Source organism: Triticum dicoccoides, chromosome 1B (assembly GCF_002162155.2).
Source record: "Triticum dicoccoides isolate Atlit2015 ecotype Zavitan chromosome 1B, WEW_v2.0, whole genome shotgun sequence".
Lineage (NCBI taxonomy): Eukaryota > Viridiplantae > Streptophyta > Magnoliopsida > Poales > Poaceae > Triticum > Triticum dicoccoides.
The window spans coordinates 1,007,529-1,027,727 of NC_041381.1; the positions used below are offsets into that span (position 1 = coordinate 1,007,529).

The 20,199-nt window shown below is 49.2% G+C and overlaps 1 protein-coding gene across 1 annotated transcript in view; it reads right to left on the reverse strand.

Annotated features, from left to right (window-relative positions):
* Positions 1-17,229: 17,229 nt before the first annotated feature.
* Positions 17,230-20,199, reverse strand: part of LOC119349914 (putative disease resistance protein RGA3) — a 4,038-nt gene continuing 1,068 nt past the window's right edge. Inside the window, exon 2 of the mRNA XM_037618008.1 lies at positions 17,230-19,611. Within this exon, the coding sequence (XP_037473905.1) occupies positions 17,230-19,611 (2,382 nt within the window). The remainder of the gene's footprint in view (positions 19,612-20,199) is intronic.

The window sequence follows — 20,199 nt, forward strand, 5'->3', positions numbered from 1 at the left end:
GATTGTTGACGACGATGCGAGGCGGCGTCTCCGCATGCATGGGCGGCGCCGACGTGCGGTCCGCCGGCAGGGCCAGCGCGCCCAAGGGCGCGATGGTGATGGTGGCAAACAAGCGCGGTGCGACGATGGGGGAACAAGCCACCATGAGGGTGGCGATGTGGCTGGAGGAGACCGACGCAGTGAAAGCTGCGTTAGAAATCCGGTCGACGGAGATTGAGCGCGGCTGACCACCAAAACGGAAAGAAAGGAGCGTGGCCACCAGAATGTTGTCAACCGAGAAGTTGGCCTTGTGGACGAAGAACATGATTTTTGTTGTCGAGACAGAGTTGTGTGGCGTTGTGAAGACGGTGGATGAGAACAAATCAAGGATGTTGTGAGCAAAGTCGACACCGGGCGTTGGGAGGAAGCCGAGCTGGGAGCGAAGGAATGCATCGGCGTGGGCAAACCGATCGCCAATGTCAACTTTTGGTTTTTGGTGGATGGGTGGCTGGTGGGAGAGATGGGGTGGTGGTGGGAAAGGAAGAAATTTGATCGAATGGGTGGTGGCGACAAGAATGGGTTCTGCGATGAGAGCACGAACGATGCGCATGTCGGAGACCGAGATGCGAAAGAGCTTGTCTTGGATTCGAGTAGCCTGGAAAGCGGGAGCATTGCCACCCAGGCATGCTTGCATGAGGACGGCCACAAGCATCTCGTCGATGTCGAGGGTGGAGTGATGGACATGCACAGAGAGGAAGCATGGCGGCTCGTGGCGGCGCGGGTTGATATGCTTGGAGAGGCAGCGCCATAACTGATCTTGAAAGTCGTCCCCCATGGCGTCCCCAACACCGAGGGCGGCGCGCAGGGCTTGGGCGGTGGGGGAGTCCTTGGATGCGATGGGGTCGTGGAGGGTGGCCGTCGCCGGAGGCTGGGGGAGGGAGGAGGCGGCGGCCGGAGCAGGCGTGGGGGGCGTGGGTGGGGGAACGGGGCGGGAGCGGGAGCCCATCCTAGGCGTGGGGGGCGTGAATGACCACCTGTTCGCTGCTCATGGGAATGAGAATGGGAATCTCGAGCTCCGGTTAGAGCCCTTAGAAGTTTTTCACTGATGACTGACGGTGACGATCTCGAGCTCCGGTTGCTGCTTGACTTCTTCTGCACTTAGGGTGAGTATTATTCCGGTTTTACCTTGTCAGTTAATGCTTTTGCACCAATAATCCAGGACAACTTTGATTGAAATGTGACTGAATTCAGAATTCCGATCCCTCCCCGAGACTCTATCTAAACTTGCTCGAAATCCCGACGCCCCTCCAAATCACCACTCTTTTGCTGGCTTATTATTTCCCCTTTGCCCCCTCCCGCGAGATCAAGGCCTCTGTCCGCTTCGTCCTCTCCGTACCTAGCTCTGTTTACAGCAGTACTCTGTTTTACTTACTGAATTCGTGAACAACTGGCCATGATTTCTTCTAGCTCGATATAGATTGCAGGTCAATACTACATACTAACATCACATCAATATACTTACTCTGTTCCAAAATAAGTGTTTCAACTTTGTACCAAACTTAGTACAAAGTTGTACTAAGGTTGAGACACTTATTTTGAAAGAAAAAGATTATATAGTTGACCAGCTAGCTAGCAGCTCCGTAGAACCATCTCTCTCGCGTCGCCCCCGCCCTAGGCGACTCGGGGGCTTCTCCAACCCTAGGCACCGCCGCCGCCCTCTCCTCCTCCCCTCCTCGCGCCGCCGCAGGGTGAAACCCGCGTGGCAGATGGCAGCAGTGGCGGGGGAGTAGCGACAGATGTTGTCTAGCTAGACGGTGGCTTTAGTCTTACTGCTATATGACTAAATAAGTTCTTATGTGAATAATTAATAAAGTGGATGTATGCATCGTCCAGATGCAGTGGCCAGAGGTCTCGTCCTTTTCTAAAACAAATAATTAAAAAAAAGCTAGCAGCTCCGTAAAGCTAGTTGCATTACTCATGTGACATGCTCTGCTGTACACATCCCTTGCATTTAACTTCGTAGTTTTGTATACTCTATTAGCATTCATATTTGGATGTTCCAATATAATTTGCACTTTGTACAACAGTTTCTCTATTGGGGTTTCCTGATATGTCTTGTCAGTTAGGCGGTTATTCAGAGCATCAAATTATTTAGGTACTCCCTCAGTAAAGAAATATAAGAGCGTTTAGAGGAGTACCTACGTGTGTGTTTTGTTGCTAATTTGGAGCACGAAGGTGAGTTTAGATGAATATCTTGTCTGCGATTTAGGTACCCACTTGCAAATATTGAACTATTTATTTTTGATAGGAACCTCCGGCGTCGTGGGGTCCAAGTCTTCATCAAGCTCTTCAGCGAAGAAGAAGCCTGCCCCACCATCTCAAGAAGCAGGTTGCACATTCTCCGGTGAAGAAGACCTTCCCAGCGAAGAAGAAGACCTTCCAGCTGCACCGCCGGCTCGAGCCCCTCATCGATGGTGCTACCACGATGACCACTGTCAAGCATGTGTCGACCTGCTTCCCAGGCATGCCAAGCAATAGCAATCCAATGCTGGAGCGGCGTCCAAACTCTGAATCTTTATATGACGATACATTCTTTGGTTCTTCCCTATGATATTGTAGTAGTATTGGACCATTGGCTGATGCACTATCCGTTCTTAGTGTTGAGTATATTGATTATTAGAAAAGACTAGATAGACTAGAATTAGTTCTGGCTTGTCTTGTACTTCAAGTTGATCATTGTACTCCTATATATATGCCCACGAGGCTTAAGCAATACAACAAACTATTCCACCAAACCTCTCTCTCTTCCTTCTAACATGGTATCAGTTACCGGGTTCTAAACCTTAGCCCTCGCCGCTTCCGCACCCGCGCGCCGCCCCCGGGGCGGTCGGTCTCCGCGACCGCCGCCGGGGGCCGCGCCGCCCGTACCTAGGGTTCGTCCGCCGGCCGTGTTGGCCGGCTGCCCTAGAGAGTCTTTTTCCCGATCCTTTGATCCGGGTTTTCTCTCTTTCGTCGGTCGCTTTGATCGGCGTCTACTTTTTGATTTTCCGATCTATTCTTGATCGGTTTGCGTCGCCCACCGCCGTCGTCGACCCCGAGCGCCTCTACTCCGACCCTGGCGCGGCCAGCCGGCCTCTCCTCCGACCCGGCGGCCACACGCGCCGAGGCGGCCCGTCAGGGCCAGCCACCGTCTGCGCGTCGGTCTGCCCGTCGCCCTGCGCCGGCCGTCACAGCCCTACTCCGACCGGAAAACCTGCATCGCCCCAACCCGGCGGCTTCGCCCCATGCGATGGCCAATCATAGCCGTCGCTCGCGCGCTGGCTCGCCGATCGATCCACATCATCCGCCTCCGCCACGTCTGCACGGCGGCTCGGTGGTCTACCTCGCCGGCCTCGTTCTCGGCTGCGTCGGCTGCGTCAGGCTCGTCGGCTGTCTTAACTCGGGCGCCGGTACTCCATTGGTCGCTTGGGCCTCGCTGCCCAGGCGTCGGCGTTGCTTTGGCAGCCCGGGTGCCGGTGCTGACAAGCTCGTCCGCACGACGTCCCATGCCGTCCATCATCGCCGGCCTCATCCCGGACTCCGCCACCACCACTCCTCCACCGAGTGGCGTCCCCGACCTCGCGCGCGATCGGCTTGATCACCCGCTCGCCGCCGCGATCCGCCTCCTCTACGCCGCGCAACCGACCTGGCCCGTTGGTGAAGCGCGCCTCCGCAGGTCCCGTGAAGATCGTCCTAAGTACCGCGCGCCTCTCCACCGATCGAGCATCGGGCTGCCGCTGCGTCGCCCCATCGGGCCGCAGCGCCGCCGCCCCGTGGTTCTCCTCGCGGCTGCATCGACTCGTGCGTCGCCACTGTGTCGCCCCTTCGGGCCGTAGTGCCGCGATACGCGGTTCCCGCCGCCACCTCGAGGCCGTCCCCGCGGTTGCACCGACTCGTGAACCCCCGTTGCGTCGCCCCTTCGGGCCGCAGTGTCGTGGCCTGCGGTCCCCGCCACCGCCCGAGGTCTTCCCGCCGTCGCCCCGACCCGCCTTTCGCCGCTGCGTCGCCCCTTCGGGCCATAGCGCCGCGGCCCGTGGTCCACTCCGTCGTCACCGCGCGTCGACCTCCCGTGGTATGTGCCGCGCCGTCTCCCTTGGCGCGGGAACGCCACCGTCCGCGCCGGTCTTCATCACGCTGTCAGGGTTCTTCGCCTACTTCGAGCACCGCCGCCGCACTTTTAACCTAGCCGCCGCCGCCGCTCTTATTTGGTCGCCGCCGCCGCTCTTATTTGGTCGCCGCCGCCGCTACCCCCGTAGCCGCCGCAGCCGCCCGTCCATCTCCTTCGTCTTCGTCCAGCACCAGCCCGTCGCAAGTGTCGCCGTCATCTACCCCGACCGCTTCATCTACTCCGACAACCGCGGGCGACATTGGCCCCGTACCGATTGGCGCCACAACCGTCGTCGAGTCCTTCTCTGCTGGCCTCTCCGACTTCTTCGACATGGTGTACAGCTTGTGCAGGTCCCAGTCTATGCATGCCCGGTACTGGCAACACCGCCGCGTGCCTTCGTCCACGACGTGTCCCCGGGCCCGGCAAGCCAGGTGCGACGCTTCGTCAACTTCGTCATCGTCCGTCTACGCATGCCCGGTGCTGGCAACACCGACGCGTGCCTTCGTCTACGATGTGTCCCCGGAGTTGGCAACCCCGGCGTGACGCGTCGTGAACATCATCTACTTCCTGGCGCACCACTACTTCGACGCACGACTAACTCGGCGCCTTCTTGCGCCCGCGGCTCCACGGCAATTTTCTCGACACCGGCTACCCCGACTCGACATCGACCACGGCATTCTTCGCACGGCTACCTCGACCACGGCTCCACCACCCACGCTCTCGGCTACATCGACAAACGGCACAAAGGGCTACCGCCTGCTTGAGCAACCTCGTCGGTTTTCATTCCAGCCACAACTCCGCGATGCATCGACTGTTACGACTGTGGGGGGTGTCCGTCGGCTTGCCTTCGGATTCTTCTCCAGTCTCACCGTCTGCATCGCTCCCGTTGTGACTGCGGGGATGTTGAGTATATTGATTATTAGGAAAGACTAGATAGACTAGGATTAGTTCTGGCTTGTCTTGTACTTCAAGTTGATCATTGTACTCCTATATATATGCCCACGAGGTTAAGCAATACAACAAACTATTCCACCAAACCTCTCTCCCTTCTAACACTTAGGATTTGGTTTGGTGTGTGTTAATATTATAGTTCTAAATAGCGCGGTATCTTGGCACTAAAGGGCTTGGAGGGTCAGGCATCTAAGACTCTGAACTGAACAACAGTTAAGCTGAATCTATTCCACAGAAACTGCTGGTGACAACCGACCTTTCTGCTGAAGCTAGAACATAAATAAATTCACTCGAGCAGAAGCCTCTAATGCCAGACCATATATATTTTGTAAATCCAAGGCACTAGTGGCCTACTGTGGCCTGAGTTCGCTCAGGTTGGTTAATAGGATGAAATGGAGGGGACTAGACAAGTTAAAAAAAAATACCATCAGAAAAAGCTTGATAAACCTATTCTGAAGCGTTTGTTTAGCTTCCTTAAACAAAATCACCAGGTTTTCTTTTTCAGGATTGCCAACATAAAACCATCCACATTGACAAAGCCAGAACCAGGACACGGATTTTTCCTAACCCATTGTGCGCGCAACTTATATCCTTGCCGTTCATCCAGCATGTTGTCCAATCGATGTGGCCCACCCTGGTGTCAGCCATGCATGTATTCCACGGGGAGATGATATTCTAATGCATGTATATGAAGCCCTATAGAACTAGATTCCCTTGGGCCCACGAAAGCATGTCCAACCGTGCTGCACCTCTTCAAACACAAAATTACACAACAAACAAATATATCACCATAACTTATAACTAAATTATGCAAATTTAAATTCGTTTATGTATTTGAGTTTCTCATGGCCAGCTCTACAAAACAAGTCCAATATCCATATATTTCAAACTGTGGACTCGGTTATTATTGCAAAACCAAGATAAAACTAAATTGTGTTTGGGTTCCAAATAGCAAAGTTCTTTACTATTTCTAACAAAGTGCAGATCCACTATTCAGAAAGTTCTTCAACTCCTGATTCATTTAATTTAATATTTTAGAATAAAAATGAAAAGTTCTTCACTGTTTTCAGCAAAGTTTTCCAATTTTCTGAAAGTTCTTTAGAGTTTGAAGTTAAAGTTCAAGTAGGGAAAACATAAAATTCTTCGGTAGTTCAACTTCAAAGGCCCCAAATTTATGGTAAAATTCGGATATATCTTGAACATACTAGTTCACCGTGTGTACAACAAAAATATCTCGTACATATAGCCGCACATAGATTTTTTTTGATCCATAAAAGAGAGGCACGCAATACCATATCTTTCAGCACATCTTCCCTCCTATATTCACCGAATCAAAAAAATTAAATCTCTTCTTCTGTCCCTCATATAGATCAAATCTTCACACGGTGAATAAAAGCAAGCAAGAAAAAATGCATCACACTTTCTGCAGCTTAAGAAGCATGGACACATGACATAAACAATTATCCACGAAAATGCATCGGAGTGAGGATTCAAAATCAAGATAGAGGAAGAACCCACAACCACAAAATCCACTGCATAAAATCTACAGATTTAATCTACGAATCCATGGAAAGAGCTGCTCTAACCCAATGTATACGCATGCACAGCCGCAAATGCTACTTGTCTCATGTATGCACGCACATCGAAGCTCATCTGGTCTTGGGGCTTTGAAGCTGAGGACGGGGGGCAGAAGAGGCGGCCGCGCTGGTGGAGGAGCAGGTCGGAGAAGTAGTCCACCGGAGCAGTGAGGGGCGGTGGAGGAGCAGGTCGGAGAAGTAGTCCACCGGAGCAGTGAGGGGCGGTGGAGGAGCAGGTCAGAGAAGTAGACCACCGTCCACCGGAGCAGTGAGGGGCGGAGCCGTGCCGATGGCCTGATCCAGATCTGAACAGTGAGGAGGAGAGAAGAGGCGAGAGTGGGGATTCACGGGGTGGGGACTGTGTAGGTGCATAGGAGTGGGGGTTATTGTATTTGCAAGGTATAGGAGAGGAAAAAGGATTTCCGGCATGGGCCCGCGTGGGCCAGGCGGCGTGGATCCAGAGGAGCGCGAGCGGAGAGGATTGCGGTTGCGCGCACAACGGGTTAGGAATCGTCATATTTGCCAGAACCGTCGCTTGTCTTCATTTATGGACTATTCCACACAAACTGCATGTAGTGACTGTTGCTGCTGACGCTAGAATATAAATAAATTCACTTTATCAGAGAGTAAATTGCAAAATACCACCACATTTGTGGACCCTAAATCAGAAAACCGCCACCTTTTTTTTGCAAAAACCCACCACTATTGTGCTGAAAAATTGCAAAAAACGCTGATCAGTCAATAAGCAGCGATTGACGCCAAAACTGATCGATGGGTCCCACTTGGCAGGCTGACATGGCACCAAGTTTTCACACCGTTTGACTAGCCCATTAAAAAGTTCTCAGGGCCCACCCATCAGCTTCTTGGCTTCTTTCTCTTCTCCACAGTCTCTTATCCACGGATGCTGGCCTCGCCGGTGCCGCTCCCCCGCGCCTCCCCTGCTGGCCAAGCCACGGCAGCCACAATAGTGCATGTGCTCTCCTCCCTCCCCTTCCAATGCCTGCAGCCACGGCGGTTCCCGTGCTCCCCGGCGGAGGCAGGGCCGGACGGAGGCTCGGTGGTCACTGTTGGAACTCTCCCACATGATCGATCACATCAAATCACGACGGACACGCGCACACAAAAACTTTGTGGCCAAGGAAACGTATCGTGCCCGTATTTTTTTTATTTTCTGTTTTTCTCCATGATACAATCTTCTATGACGTGCTGCATATATATATACGCAAGCAGCCGACCAATGCCTAGCCCACTCAAACATCTCCTAAACCTATACGCACAGACCAGACCACCGGATACAAATCCTAGCCGGACAGCTAGTCTATACCAACCATGTACTGATCCAAACCGGACTATACTTGGACTCCTAGCCGTAACCGAAACTGGCTACTACGCAACTTACCTAATTTAATCCAACGGACAAAATTATCTAACAATCTCCCCCTAATCTTAACTTGTCATCTTCCTCATGCTCTTTCTCATCTCGACTCGTTGGAGATTCATGACTTGTTGATCCAAACTCCGACGCATGATCCGGACTACCAGCCCACACAATTACATCTACGCGTGCAACGTGCAAGGTTGGACACACCATCAATCTTCACGTCGTACACTTAAACTGGTCACTGTCCCACTATACGCCGAGCTTGATTTTCAACTGTCATATCCGTACACTAAGTATGACCCGTCTGGAAACATGCAGTCGCCTCTTTGCTCTGCCATGTTGTGCCACCGCCAATGCTTGGCCGCTGCCTTGCACTCGGTCCGCACCATACTCAATATACTTGCTTGCAGTAGATCCACTCTCCACTGGTCGCACACCTCCTCGTTTTATGGTGGCTTCGCCTACCATCGTCCGCCTTCGGCATCACACCGAACCCACACTGGCCATAACCAGGACGCTCCATGAGGACATGGACATGACTCACGGAACACCGTGCACACCGCTTCCACTGCAACGAATCATTACCAAGACGAGCACTTGGACACGATAACGACTCACAGACGCAAAGACGATTGATCGTGCAAACAAGCATGACATCTTGACTCATCCTACTCACCCGGATGACGATTTTGACGAGCTCCAGCACCGCACCTCGGCACCACCTCTCCCATCAACGATCTCCTTCCACCGTCTTCCCGACGACAACCTGCCGTCTTCCTCCTTCTCGCTCCAACGATCGATGATCGCTTGTTCCTCCTTGTCGCTGCACCACCTAGCGACTTCATGGCCCGCCCTTCCTCGTTGCTACACCACCCAATGACTATATCGCCCCGCCCCGAGGCGCTAGTTAAGTCGCCACCCCGGGGCAAGCACGACTTCAAATCGACCTAGCTCTGATACCAATTGTTAAAACTCGCCCACAGGATCGATCACATCAGATCACGACGGACATGCGCACACGAAAACTTTGTGGCCATGGGCATGTGTAGTGCCCGTATTTTCTTTATTTTCTATTTTTCCTTGATTTCTACCTTCGTTGATTTTAGCATCATGAAGAGCTCGGGTATTTCTTTCGTCATCCCTTGCATATTATAGTTCATCACGAAGTTCCAGTAACTTGGTGATGGTGACTAGAGAACTCTGTCAATCACTATCTTATCTGGAAGATTAACTCCCACTTGATTCAGGCGATTGTAGTACCCAAACAATCTAAACACATGCTCACTGCTTGAGCTATTCTCCTCCATCTTATAGCTATAAAACTTGTTGGAGACTTCATATGTCTCAACTCGGGCATTTACTTGAAATATTAACTTCAACTACTGAACATCTCATATGGTCCATGACGTTCAAAACGTCTTTGAAGTCCCAATTCTAAGCCGTAAAGCATGGTTCACTAAACTATCAAGTAGTCATCATATTAAGCTAGCCAAACGTTCATAACATCTGCATCTATACCTGCAATAGGTCTGTCACCTAGTGGTGCATCAAGGACATAATTCTCTAGGAACATACAAAAAACATAGGAATCTACAACGCGAGCTATTGATCTACAACATAATTTGCAAAATACTATCAGGACTAAGTTCATGATAAATTAAAGTTCAATTAATCATATTACTTAAGAACTCCCACTTAGATAGACATCCCTCGAGTCATCTAAATGATCAGGTGATCCAAATCAACTAAACCATGTCCGATCATCACGTGAGATGGAGTAGTTTTAAATGGTGAACATCTCTATGTTGATCATATCTACTATATGATTCACGTTCGACCTTTCGGTCTCCAGCGTTCCGAGGCCATATCTGCATATGCTAGGCTCGTCAAGTTTAAACCTAATATTTCGCACGTGGAAAACTGTCTTGCACCCGTTGTATGTGAACGTAGAGCTTATCACACCCAATCATCACGTGGTGTCTCGACAGGACGAAATGTCGCAACGGTGCATACTCAGGGAGAACACTTATACCTTGAAATTTTTAGTGAGGGATCATCTTATAATGCTACCGCCGTACTAAGCAAAATAAGATTTATTAAAAGATAAACATCACATGTAATCAAAATATGTGACATGATATGGCCGTCATCATCTTGTGCCTTTGATCTCCATCTCCAAAGCACCGTCATGATCTCCATCGTCACCGACTTGACACCATGATCTTCATCGTAGCATCGTTGTCGTCTCGCCAACTATTGCTTCTATGACTATCACTACCGCTTACTGATAAAGTAAAGCAATTACATAAGGCTCTTGCCAGTTCCCGATAACTCTGTTACAAAACATGGTCATTTCCTACAACAATTTGTATCACGTCATGTCTTGACCATATCACATCACAACAAGCCCTGCAAAAACAAGTTAGACGTCCTCTACTTTGTTGTTGCAAGTTTTACGTGGCTGCTACGGGTTTCTAGCAAGAACCGTTCTTACATACGCATCAAAACCACAACGATTTTTCGTCAAGTGTGCTGTTTTAACCTTCAACATGGACTGGCCGTAGTCAAACTCGATTCAACTAAAGTTGCAGAAAAAGACACCCGCCAGCCACCTATGTGCAAAAGCACGTCGGTAGAACCAATCTCATGAACGCGGTCATGTAATGTCGGTCCGGGCCGCTTCATCCAACAATGCCGCCGAATCAAAGTAAGACGTTGGTGGTAAGTAGTATGACTATTATCGCCCACAACTCTTTGTGTTCTACTCGTGCATAAAACATCTACGCATAGACCTGGCTCGGATGCCACTGATAGGGAACATAGTAATTCAAAAAAAAAATCCTGCGATCACGCAAGATCTATCTAGGAGATGCATAGCAACGAGATGGAAGAATTTGTCCACGTACCCTCGTAGACCGAAAGCAGAAGCGTTTAGTAACACGGTTGATGTAGTCGAATGTCACGATTCAACCGACCCAAGTACCGAACGTACGGCACCTCTGCATTCAGCCCACGTTCAGCTCGATGACGTTCCTCATGCTCTTGATCCAGTTGACGACGAGGGTGAGTTCCATCAGCACGACGGCGTGACGAGGGTGATGATGATGTTACCGACGCAGGGCTTCGCCTAAGCACTACGACGATATGATCGCGGTGTGTAACTGTGGAGGGGGGCACCGCACACGGTTAAGCATAACTTGGTATGTCTTTGGGGTGCCCCCAGTCCACGTTTATCAAGGAGGGAAGGATAGAGGCCGCCCCCCTAGGGGCGCACCAAGAGTATGGAGTCCTACTAGGACTTCCAAGTCCTAGTAGGAATCCCTTTCCTTTTCGGAGTAGGAGAGAAGGAAAGAGGGAAAGAGAGAGGGAGTAGGAAAGGGCAAGGGGGGCGCTGCCCCTTTCCCCTTGTCCAATTCAGACCCATGGGGGGGCACCTCCCCTTGGCCTGCCTCTTCTTTTCTTGTGTGGGAAAACTTTGTTTTTGCCACTCTAGCTTTTGACCACTTTGCTTATGCCACTCTAGAATTTGACATTTCACTTTTGCCACTCTTAGTTTTTGATAATATGTCACAATCGCCATTCCGTGGCAAAATCAATAATTTTAGAGTGGCAATTGTGATACATTGTCAAAATCTAAGAGTGGCAAAAGTGAAATGAAAAGTTATTGCTTTTGCCACGGAATGGCAATTATGATGTATTGTCAAAAACTAAGAGTGAGAAAGGTGAAATGTCAAATTCTAGAGTGGCATAAGCAAAGTGGTCAAAACCTAGAGTGCCAAAACCAAAGTTTTCCCTTCCCGTATGGCCCAATAAGGCCTGGTGAATTCCTGTAACTCCCCGTACTACGAAAAATACCTGAATCACTCGGAACCTTTCCGATGTCCGAATATAGCCTTCCAATATATGAATCATTACCTCTCGACAATTTCGAGACTCCTCATCATGTCCGTTATCTCATTCGGGACTCTGAACAAACTTCGGTCATCAAATCACATAACTCATAATACAAATCGTCATCAAACGTTAAGCGTGCGGACCCTACGGGTTCGAGAACTATGTAGACATGACCGAGACACATCTCTGATCAATAACCAATAGCGGAACCTGAATGATGAGGACGACGATGACGTCGATGATGCGATGCATACGAAAAGCACACATGGCACACAAACGGGTACTAATGGCGAACACACGTGCGGGATTAAACCCGGCCGGTCAAAAACGGGCGGGAAAAATAAGTTTCTCGATTCGAAATTGCGGGGCCCGTAAACCCTAGAAGACGGCCTTTTTTGGCCACGATTTTTTCCCGGATGGATCCGAAGTCCCGAAGTCTATATAGTGGTAGGAAGACCCCTCGACATTCAAAAACGCCGGGATCCTGAGAATTGGATGGATTTGGGAACACACGACTTGGAGGGAGGCGTGTGTCGTCAGAATTGGTAGAAAAGTGATGGACAATTGAGATCGAATTAGGATCGTCTAGTTGGTTGCCGAAAACTCTTGATTCCCGCCCTCAGACCAGCGGCCGCCATAGTGAGAGTGAAATGCTTCAAATCCAGCAAAGTCGTTCAACTGCAGCTTTGGCGACTCCGGTTGGTCCTCTTCGAAGCCCGCCGCTCCTTCTCCTGGATTACCTTGTACTGCTCGACAAACACCGATTCTTCCATGGGCATCTCTGGCGAGCTCACATACATAAATACGGCCACCGCCGTTTATAAGGAGCAGAGGGCGAGATGCGTGTGACGTGAGGTCCCAACCGTCGGATGTGGGATGGATTTTTCTTTTTTTTGAGACAAAGGATGTGGGATGGATGGAGTGAATCGACCATTGAGAACGCATGCATGGCCAATCACAATGTAGCGTGGGCCGAAGAGTATGGCGTAGGTAAAACCCGTGTCGATGCACTTTCACATGTACGGTTATCTCCTTGTATATGATTATGTGGCGACGGAGAGCTTGAGGAGGGCGGTGACGGGGACGTGATCCGTGTGACATAGAGTACCCGCCGTCGGATCTCGAAGAAAAAAAAACAGATGGACGAACCAGATGGACGAGGTTGGTGGTCAGCGTATGTCGTTTCGCACATAAAGGTGACATGTTCCCTCTATGATCCACGAGGCTTCTCGAGAGAAGCTCCGATTTGCAAGAAGTTTAAACCAAAACTTTATCCTAATTCGGCCAAATTATTTACCATAGCATGTTGGTGCCATGTCATGACATCATGCCAATTTTTATTATTTTCAGACGCGTTTTGAATTTACAAAAAATTTAAAACCAAGCTTCTTAATGTTTCCCGCCGTGCCACGACGCCCAGATGTTTGAATTTCACTCTCATTTCTTGCATGGGACCTATAAATTCATCCAAAGACACACATGTGATTTTTCAACCAACATTGGTGCACTAGAACATGGGCTTGTAGTTTAAATTTAAATGATGCACATTAAATGCCGAGAAACTAATTAAAGTATAAAAAAACAAAATGAACCCGGAATAATTCCAAATTTTAACACGACACTCATATAGTTCTATCTTGCCACAATAAAAAAATAAAAGGGGGTAGGACAGCGTATGTTGTTTCGCACAAAAAGGTGACACGTTCCCTCTCGGAACCACGAGCCTTCTCAAGAGAAGCTCCGGTTTGCAAGAAGCTTATACCAAAACTTGTTCCAATTCGGCCAAATTTTGTACCACATCATGTTGGTGCCTTGTCATGACACCATGCCAAGTTTTAGGATATTCACGCGAGTTTTGGATTAGAGGAATTTAAAAACCAAGCCTCTCAATGTTTCCGGCCGAGCCACGACGTCAGATGTTTGAATTTCATTCTCATTTCTTGCATGGGACCTATAAGTTCACCGAAAGACACACATGTGATTTTTCAGCAAACTTTGGTGCACTAGAGCATGTGCATGTAGTTTAAATTTCAATTATGCATATTAAATGACTATAAGCTCAATTAATATATAAAAAGGCCAAACGAGCCCGGAATAATTACAAAATTTAACACGACACTCATATAGTTGCATGTTCACTGCATAATAATGCTCAAGCAATTCAAACACTGTCCTCTCCCTTCGTAACACCATTTTGTCTTTCAAATCAGAATAAAAAAACCAACTACAACACGGATAGTTTACTAGCAAGAATCGTGTGGGATGCTATATAAAATATCTTGGCGCACTCTTTTTTCTGGCTTACGCAGGAAGCTTTGTCGTCTATAGTCCACCGCCCGCGCTTGAATCACAATTTTCTGCCACCGCAGAAATATCTAGTTCCCCGCCCCTCCCTCGACCAAAAGCCACATTTACACTGTTCCTCTTTGCTTTCCAAGTTGCCGAACATCAAATTCCTTCACACCAAATAATATACTATTACTGACAAATCAAATCAAATAAAACCGTAATACAGTATGGCCATCACTTCGGCCAACAAGCTAACATAAATTTAGCTCCTACTAGTTTTCAGTCTTGCTAACAAGTAAAACAGAGTTTGACAACAGGGCAACAAGCTGTGCTCAGATGAACATCAGCAATCGATACATCACAAGCACACTGAATAAATAGCTGAATAGGAAGTTGTATCTTCTGGTGAGTGAACAATAAATTCAACTATAGACAACACTTAAAGTAAACGTTTAACGTGGGTGGAATAATTTATGGGTCGGATACATATGTGGACATGAGTTCAATCAACGATCCCAAAAGTAAACTGAGTAGGAGGAGCCTGTAGAAACATGCAAACTACGCCTAAACATGCAAACTACTGCTACGCCTAAATAATTTCATACAAATTTGTATAAACATGCAAACTACGCCTAAACATGCAAACTACTGCTACGCCGCGGCCGCTGCCCGCCTTTTATATGTCGAGGAGCCTGTAGAAACGGGTGTAGTCGTTGTTGTCGTCTTTGTCGTTGCGCGCCCCGCCGGAGCCGCCGCCGTCCCTGCTGGACCCCTAGCCAGGGTCGCCGACCCGCGTGGGGTTGGACGGACCGGCCTTGTCCTCCTCATCGCTGCCGAGGACGACGACGCGGCCCTCCTCGCGTCCGCGGCGCGCGGCCTGACGCCGGGCGTGGAGATCCGCGTATGCCCGGTGCTGGCGGAGCACCTACTCGCGGACGTAGTCGTCCCTCACCCACTTGAGTGTGGCCCCGTCATTGGTGGCCATCTCCGCGTGGGTTTCACGGGGAGCAGCCCCAGCTCGGTCTTCGGCCGGACCAGGCGAAGAGAGCGCGGGGAGGGGCGGGCGCCCTCGTTGATGATGAGGGCCCCGTTGCGGGTGAGGCGACGTATCGACGTAGCCGGAGGAGAGCGAGCCCGACGAGGAGGACGTCCCCGGATCCATTCGCCGCGGCGTCCAGGAGCTGCCACGACCGCGAAAAAACGACGTGCGCGGCGGGTACTCGAGGCATGGCGTGTTGCCGGTATCGATGTGGTCGAGGACGGACTCGAGGGTGTGGCTGGGCACGCCCCACAACTCGCGCCGCCCGTCGGCGTTGAGGTGGCTGTGGGGGATGGTGCCGCTCGAAGAACATCGTCCACATCGCGTGGCTGTCGACGATGTACCTCAACTTGTTCCGCTACGCCTCCGGTAGCGACGAGCGGATGCGGGCGATCTCGGCCCGCCCTGTAGCCACTTCGGGCACCGGTGATACCGGGACGCCACCGGCGCTCAGCTTCCACGAGCCCGGCACCCGCATGTCCGGGGGTGCCGGATAGTCGGCCTCTTAGGGGAGGCATGCCTCGTCCTCGTAGAGATGGCGTCGCCGAAACCGTTCGCCGCCGCGGAGTACTTCTCAGCCATTGCTCGTCGGTGGGGAAGAGGGGGAAGAGTTGCTCTCTGAGGGGGAGGGAAGGCGAGTTGTGTTGGTTGTGGCGTCCACTAGTGGGGAGGCCGTATTTTATAGCCTAAGAGGGGGTGGTGAGCCTGCATGCCGGGCTAGGCGTTGAGGGAGCGGGCGGGACGCGCGTCGGTGGCGTCTTCACTGCACTACCCATGAGGCATCAATGGAGGCTGACCGGTGCGGCTACGTCACAACCTTGGCATTGATTCCTGCGAGAACCGAGGCGATGAGGACAACGAAGCGACGTCTCGCTGACTAGGCAGGCCCATCCCCGTTCGTGCCAAAAGCGCTTTTCCCGATGCCCCTAGCGCACCAGGTTCGGCCAGGATCCGCCGGCGCCGGTTTCAGCCCTAACCGGCGAAAAATGGGCTCTTAAGGGCGCGACTGAACCATTTTTTGGATGCTGGCGGCAAAAAAGGGCTGAGGATGGCTCTCAACCGATCGAAGGTCTCAAATCTTTTCTGAAGCTGCTCAACTGAACCATGTACGACGCATGCAGCGGATGCCGCCGTTCATTGGATCGAGTATCCCACGGCTCTTCTACTCCAGTATACTCGGTTCAGTAACTAATTTTTTATTACTAACATGCACCGTCTGCTCGCGCTCCGAAACTGAAAAACCAACAGTAGAGAGCTATGCTGATCAACATGAACCAAACTCCAAAAACAAGTTAGTTTGGAGCACCAGGGGAGCAAGCTCAGTCAAGAGGGATGAAGAATAATAACAGGGCATGGAGTTGATCAGGTGGGATAAAGTACCTGGCCACAACGATACAAGTTCCGTCACATAGTAACAAGCTCAGGAGAGCGTAAGCAATCCATTTTTTTAACTGAAACCAAGTGTCGTAGTAGACACTAGTGATCAACAGCACAAACCTAAAAGAAGAACTAAGCGAGAGAAAACGGCCTAACACTCTTAACATTCAGTGCATTCACATTAGATGAATCCTCTGAAATGCAGAGCAGCCTATCTAAGTGGAGAGGGAAGTAGGTTTTTAATCATACAACACTTCAAACGAGGTAATAAAGAAGGAGAAACGTGAGACAACATTCAAGAAACAGCAACACATCCTGTCGGTGGAAAAGGGGACCTGCAGTTTCGCTGGAAGTTCCAGCCAACTTGTTCAAATGCCCTTCACTGTCTCGCGATGCCTAAAGCCTCTGCTGATTGATTCAAGACCATCACACGTGTCCTTCACTGCCTCTCTGAAACGTCAACCAGTAGCAAATGGATTAACAAAAATAAGCCGAGTTAGTACCAGATCGTCCATTATATACAGAAGAGGCGATGTTCAGACGTACAAAATGGAAAAACAAGGCAGCAAAAGGGATTACATTCTTACTTGCTGGATCACCGAATATCTTTCCTGGGGATGTGCTCAATCTTTTCCCAGTTTGGATGTCCGGCTGTTTTACAAGACTTCATGAACTCGTGGTTGCAGGAAGCAAGATACAATTGCTCAATAGACTGGGGCAGTGTTGGAAGAGACCGGATATTCTTGCATCCCGCGATATACAGTTTCTTGAGCAACGTGAGGCGCTCCATTTTGCCTGGTAAGGAGTCCCAGCTGCAGGAGTAAATATAGAGCACACGAAGATGAGGGAAAGCCTCAAATTCAGGACCAGACCCGAGTTGGCTGCATCCCCCGAGAAAAAGATTTCGCAGGCCCTCTGGGCCACCGCTCTGCTTACCCACCATCCAATCTGGGTACCTTGAACCTCTGTATCCATGTATTTCAAGCTTTTGAAGCCCCACGGGAGGGCACAGGCCCTCAAGTACCTCTGCTTCAACTTTTGGACTGCACCTTGTATCATTATCACAACCCCATACCAAGCACAGTTCTGTGAGCCGTTCCTTGGCAGCTAGATTGGCTTCAAGAGCTTCCTCCTTGCTTTTAACATTTTTAAGGCCATCGATGTACAGGCTGCCACGAAGCTTGTTTAGGTCCCTCAGCTGCCTTATCTCATAACCCTGTTCATTGCTTACTGTGAAGCCTGGTAGCGTTTGGAGCGAGACCAGCCTGCCCAAATTAGGGAATCTCAAGTTTTGCCTGCAGAACATGTGCCTCAATTTGACAAGCTCAGCAAAGGGGAATTTCAATATTTGGCCCTCGAAAAAATCCAGCAGCTGGATATGATGAAGTTTCGTTAGTGCGCTTGGTAAAATTACAGAGCATGAGCGGTCTGTCTTGAAAGCAAGATGGCGTAGGTGCTTTAACTGAGCAATAGATTTTGGGACCGAGAACTCACTGGGTTTGCTGATTACCCAATGTTTCTTTCTGAGAGCAACGGCTAGTACCCGCAATTTCGGCAGCCTCTTGCATATACTCTCAAAGACTTTTTCATCAACTGGTGTATCCCCATTAACAGCATCAATGATAAGAGTGCGTAAATTTTCCAATCCAAGGATCTTCTCAGTAATCAATTCTGCATCATAATTCTGAACAAAAAGATGCCGGACATCTCCAGGGACATCCCCTTTCCAGGCTCCTCCTCTCTGGCTCCTTTCATTCTCGATTCTGAAGAAATCACTTCCGACGATCTTTTCTGCTAAATCATGCAGCAGATCATGGATTGCAAAGTAATCTCCTTCTGGTTGCAGAAATGAGCATGATACTAACTCTTGAATGTAGCCCTCAGCTACATCTTCCATCTCCTCTGTTGCACAACTGCTCTTTACAAACCCTTGTGCTATCCACAGGTGAACTAACTCATCCTTTCTCAACTTCAATCTTCTGGGGAAAACATTGCAGAATTCAAAGCATCGCCTGATGTCTGGATTAAGCTGCTTATAGCTCCACCAGAGAGCATCCATGGTGTCATTCAACATGTCAAGCTTTGCAACATTTTTCCAAAAACTGATATTTGGGTTTGCCCCAAGCCGTCCTGCAACTGTTACTGCTGCAACAGGTGATCGATGTAGCTTTTTGGCAATCTCTCTCCCAACTGAGATAAATTCTTCATGAGCACAACTTGTACCATCCAATGCATAATGCATAAACATCTTCAAGTACTCATCCTCATCCAAACCAGGCATTTTAATAAGTTCATTGGCACATAGAGCACCAGCTGCATCTTTTGTTCGAGCTGTCACCAGCATTTTGCTTCCTTTCGCCCCAACAATAAGCGGAGAGATTAGTTCCTCCAATTGTGAGTCGTGCTTGTTTTTCACCCAGAGATCATCCAATATCAAGAAGAAACGTTTGCCACGCAACGCTTCCTTCAACTTCTCTTCCAGCTCTTCATGATCTGAAATATTGGAGTGCCGATCTTTGGTAATATCCTTCAGCATGTCATGAAATATATCATCCACACTAAAAGTCTCGGACACATGAATGCACATGATGGCGTCGAAAAGTTTCTCCTTGCATTCCTTCTTTATGTAATCTCGAATATATCCTGCAAAGGTAGTCTTCCCAGACCCTGCAATACCATATAAGCCAATCACAGAGTAACATGGACTAGACCTTGGTGCATCACCCTGTGGTGTCTCACGGAGCCTTGCCATGATATCATCACGCAACAGCTCTCGACCAAATACCTTCTGCTTGCTAGAAGCTCTAATTCTGCTCCTATTCTTGTTGGCAATATCATTCGGTGCGTTGTTGCTTGCCACGCGGAAGAGTGGTGATTTCTTCACTTCACTGATGATGCTTTCTACCTTCTCTATTCTTTTCTTCAATTTCCGTCTTAAGATAGCAGTAAGGACAAAATCTAACGCAGTGGCATTCTCCTGCAAGAAGTAAAATCTGAAATGAGTATGCCAGTCACATATCTTTTCTATCTATTACAAAAACCATTGGTAGAACAAAAATGACCACAAGTAAATAAAACACGAATAATATTATTAGAGCACAAACGATAAACAAGGGTATATATGATAATGATAACAAATACGGTTTACATTCCGAATCATAATTGTTGTACACACAATGCTCTATTACGACACAAATACTATTTTGCGACCTACATCAGATGAAGCAAACTGGTGGGCCATGATTCGACGTGGCCTTGTAGAAGAACCACGGAATTAGTAAGTTCGCAGCATCAGTTCTTTTATTTTCTTTGCTGACCTTATTGAATGATGTGAAATAATGTGCCATGGAATACAGTGTCAGTTGGGGAGGTTAAAGAAATCATACTTCATTCTGTTGTGGCCAGCGACTCGGTAAAAAATGTGCCATGGAATTTCATAGCCATTACATATATTTCGTTAAATCAATGGTTACGGTGTATAGGTTCACGCCTGAAATCAAAAGCTTATCACTTTTCAAAATTAGTTGTGGCGTATTTGGTCTTCTTCATTTAATATTTAATATCC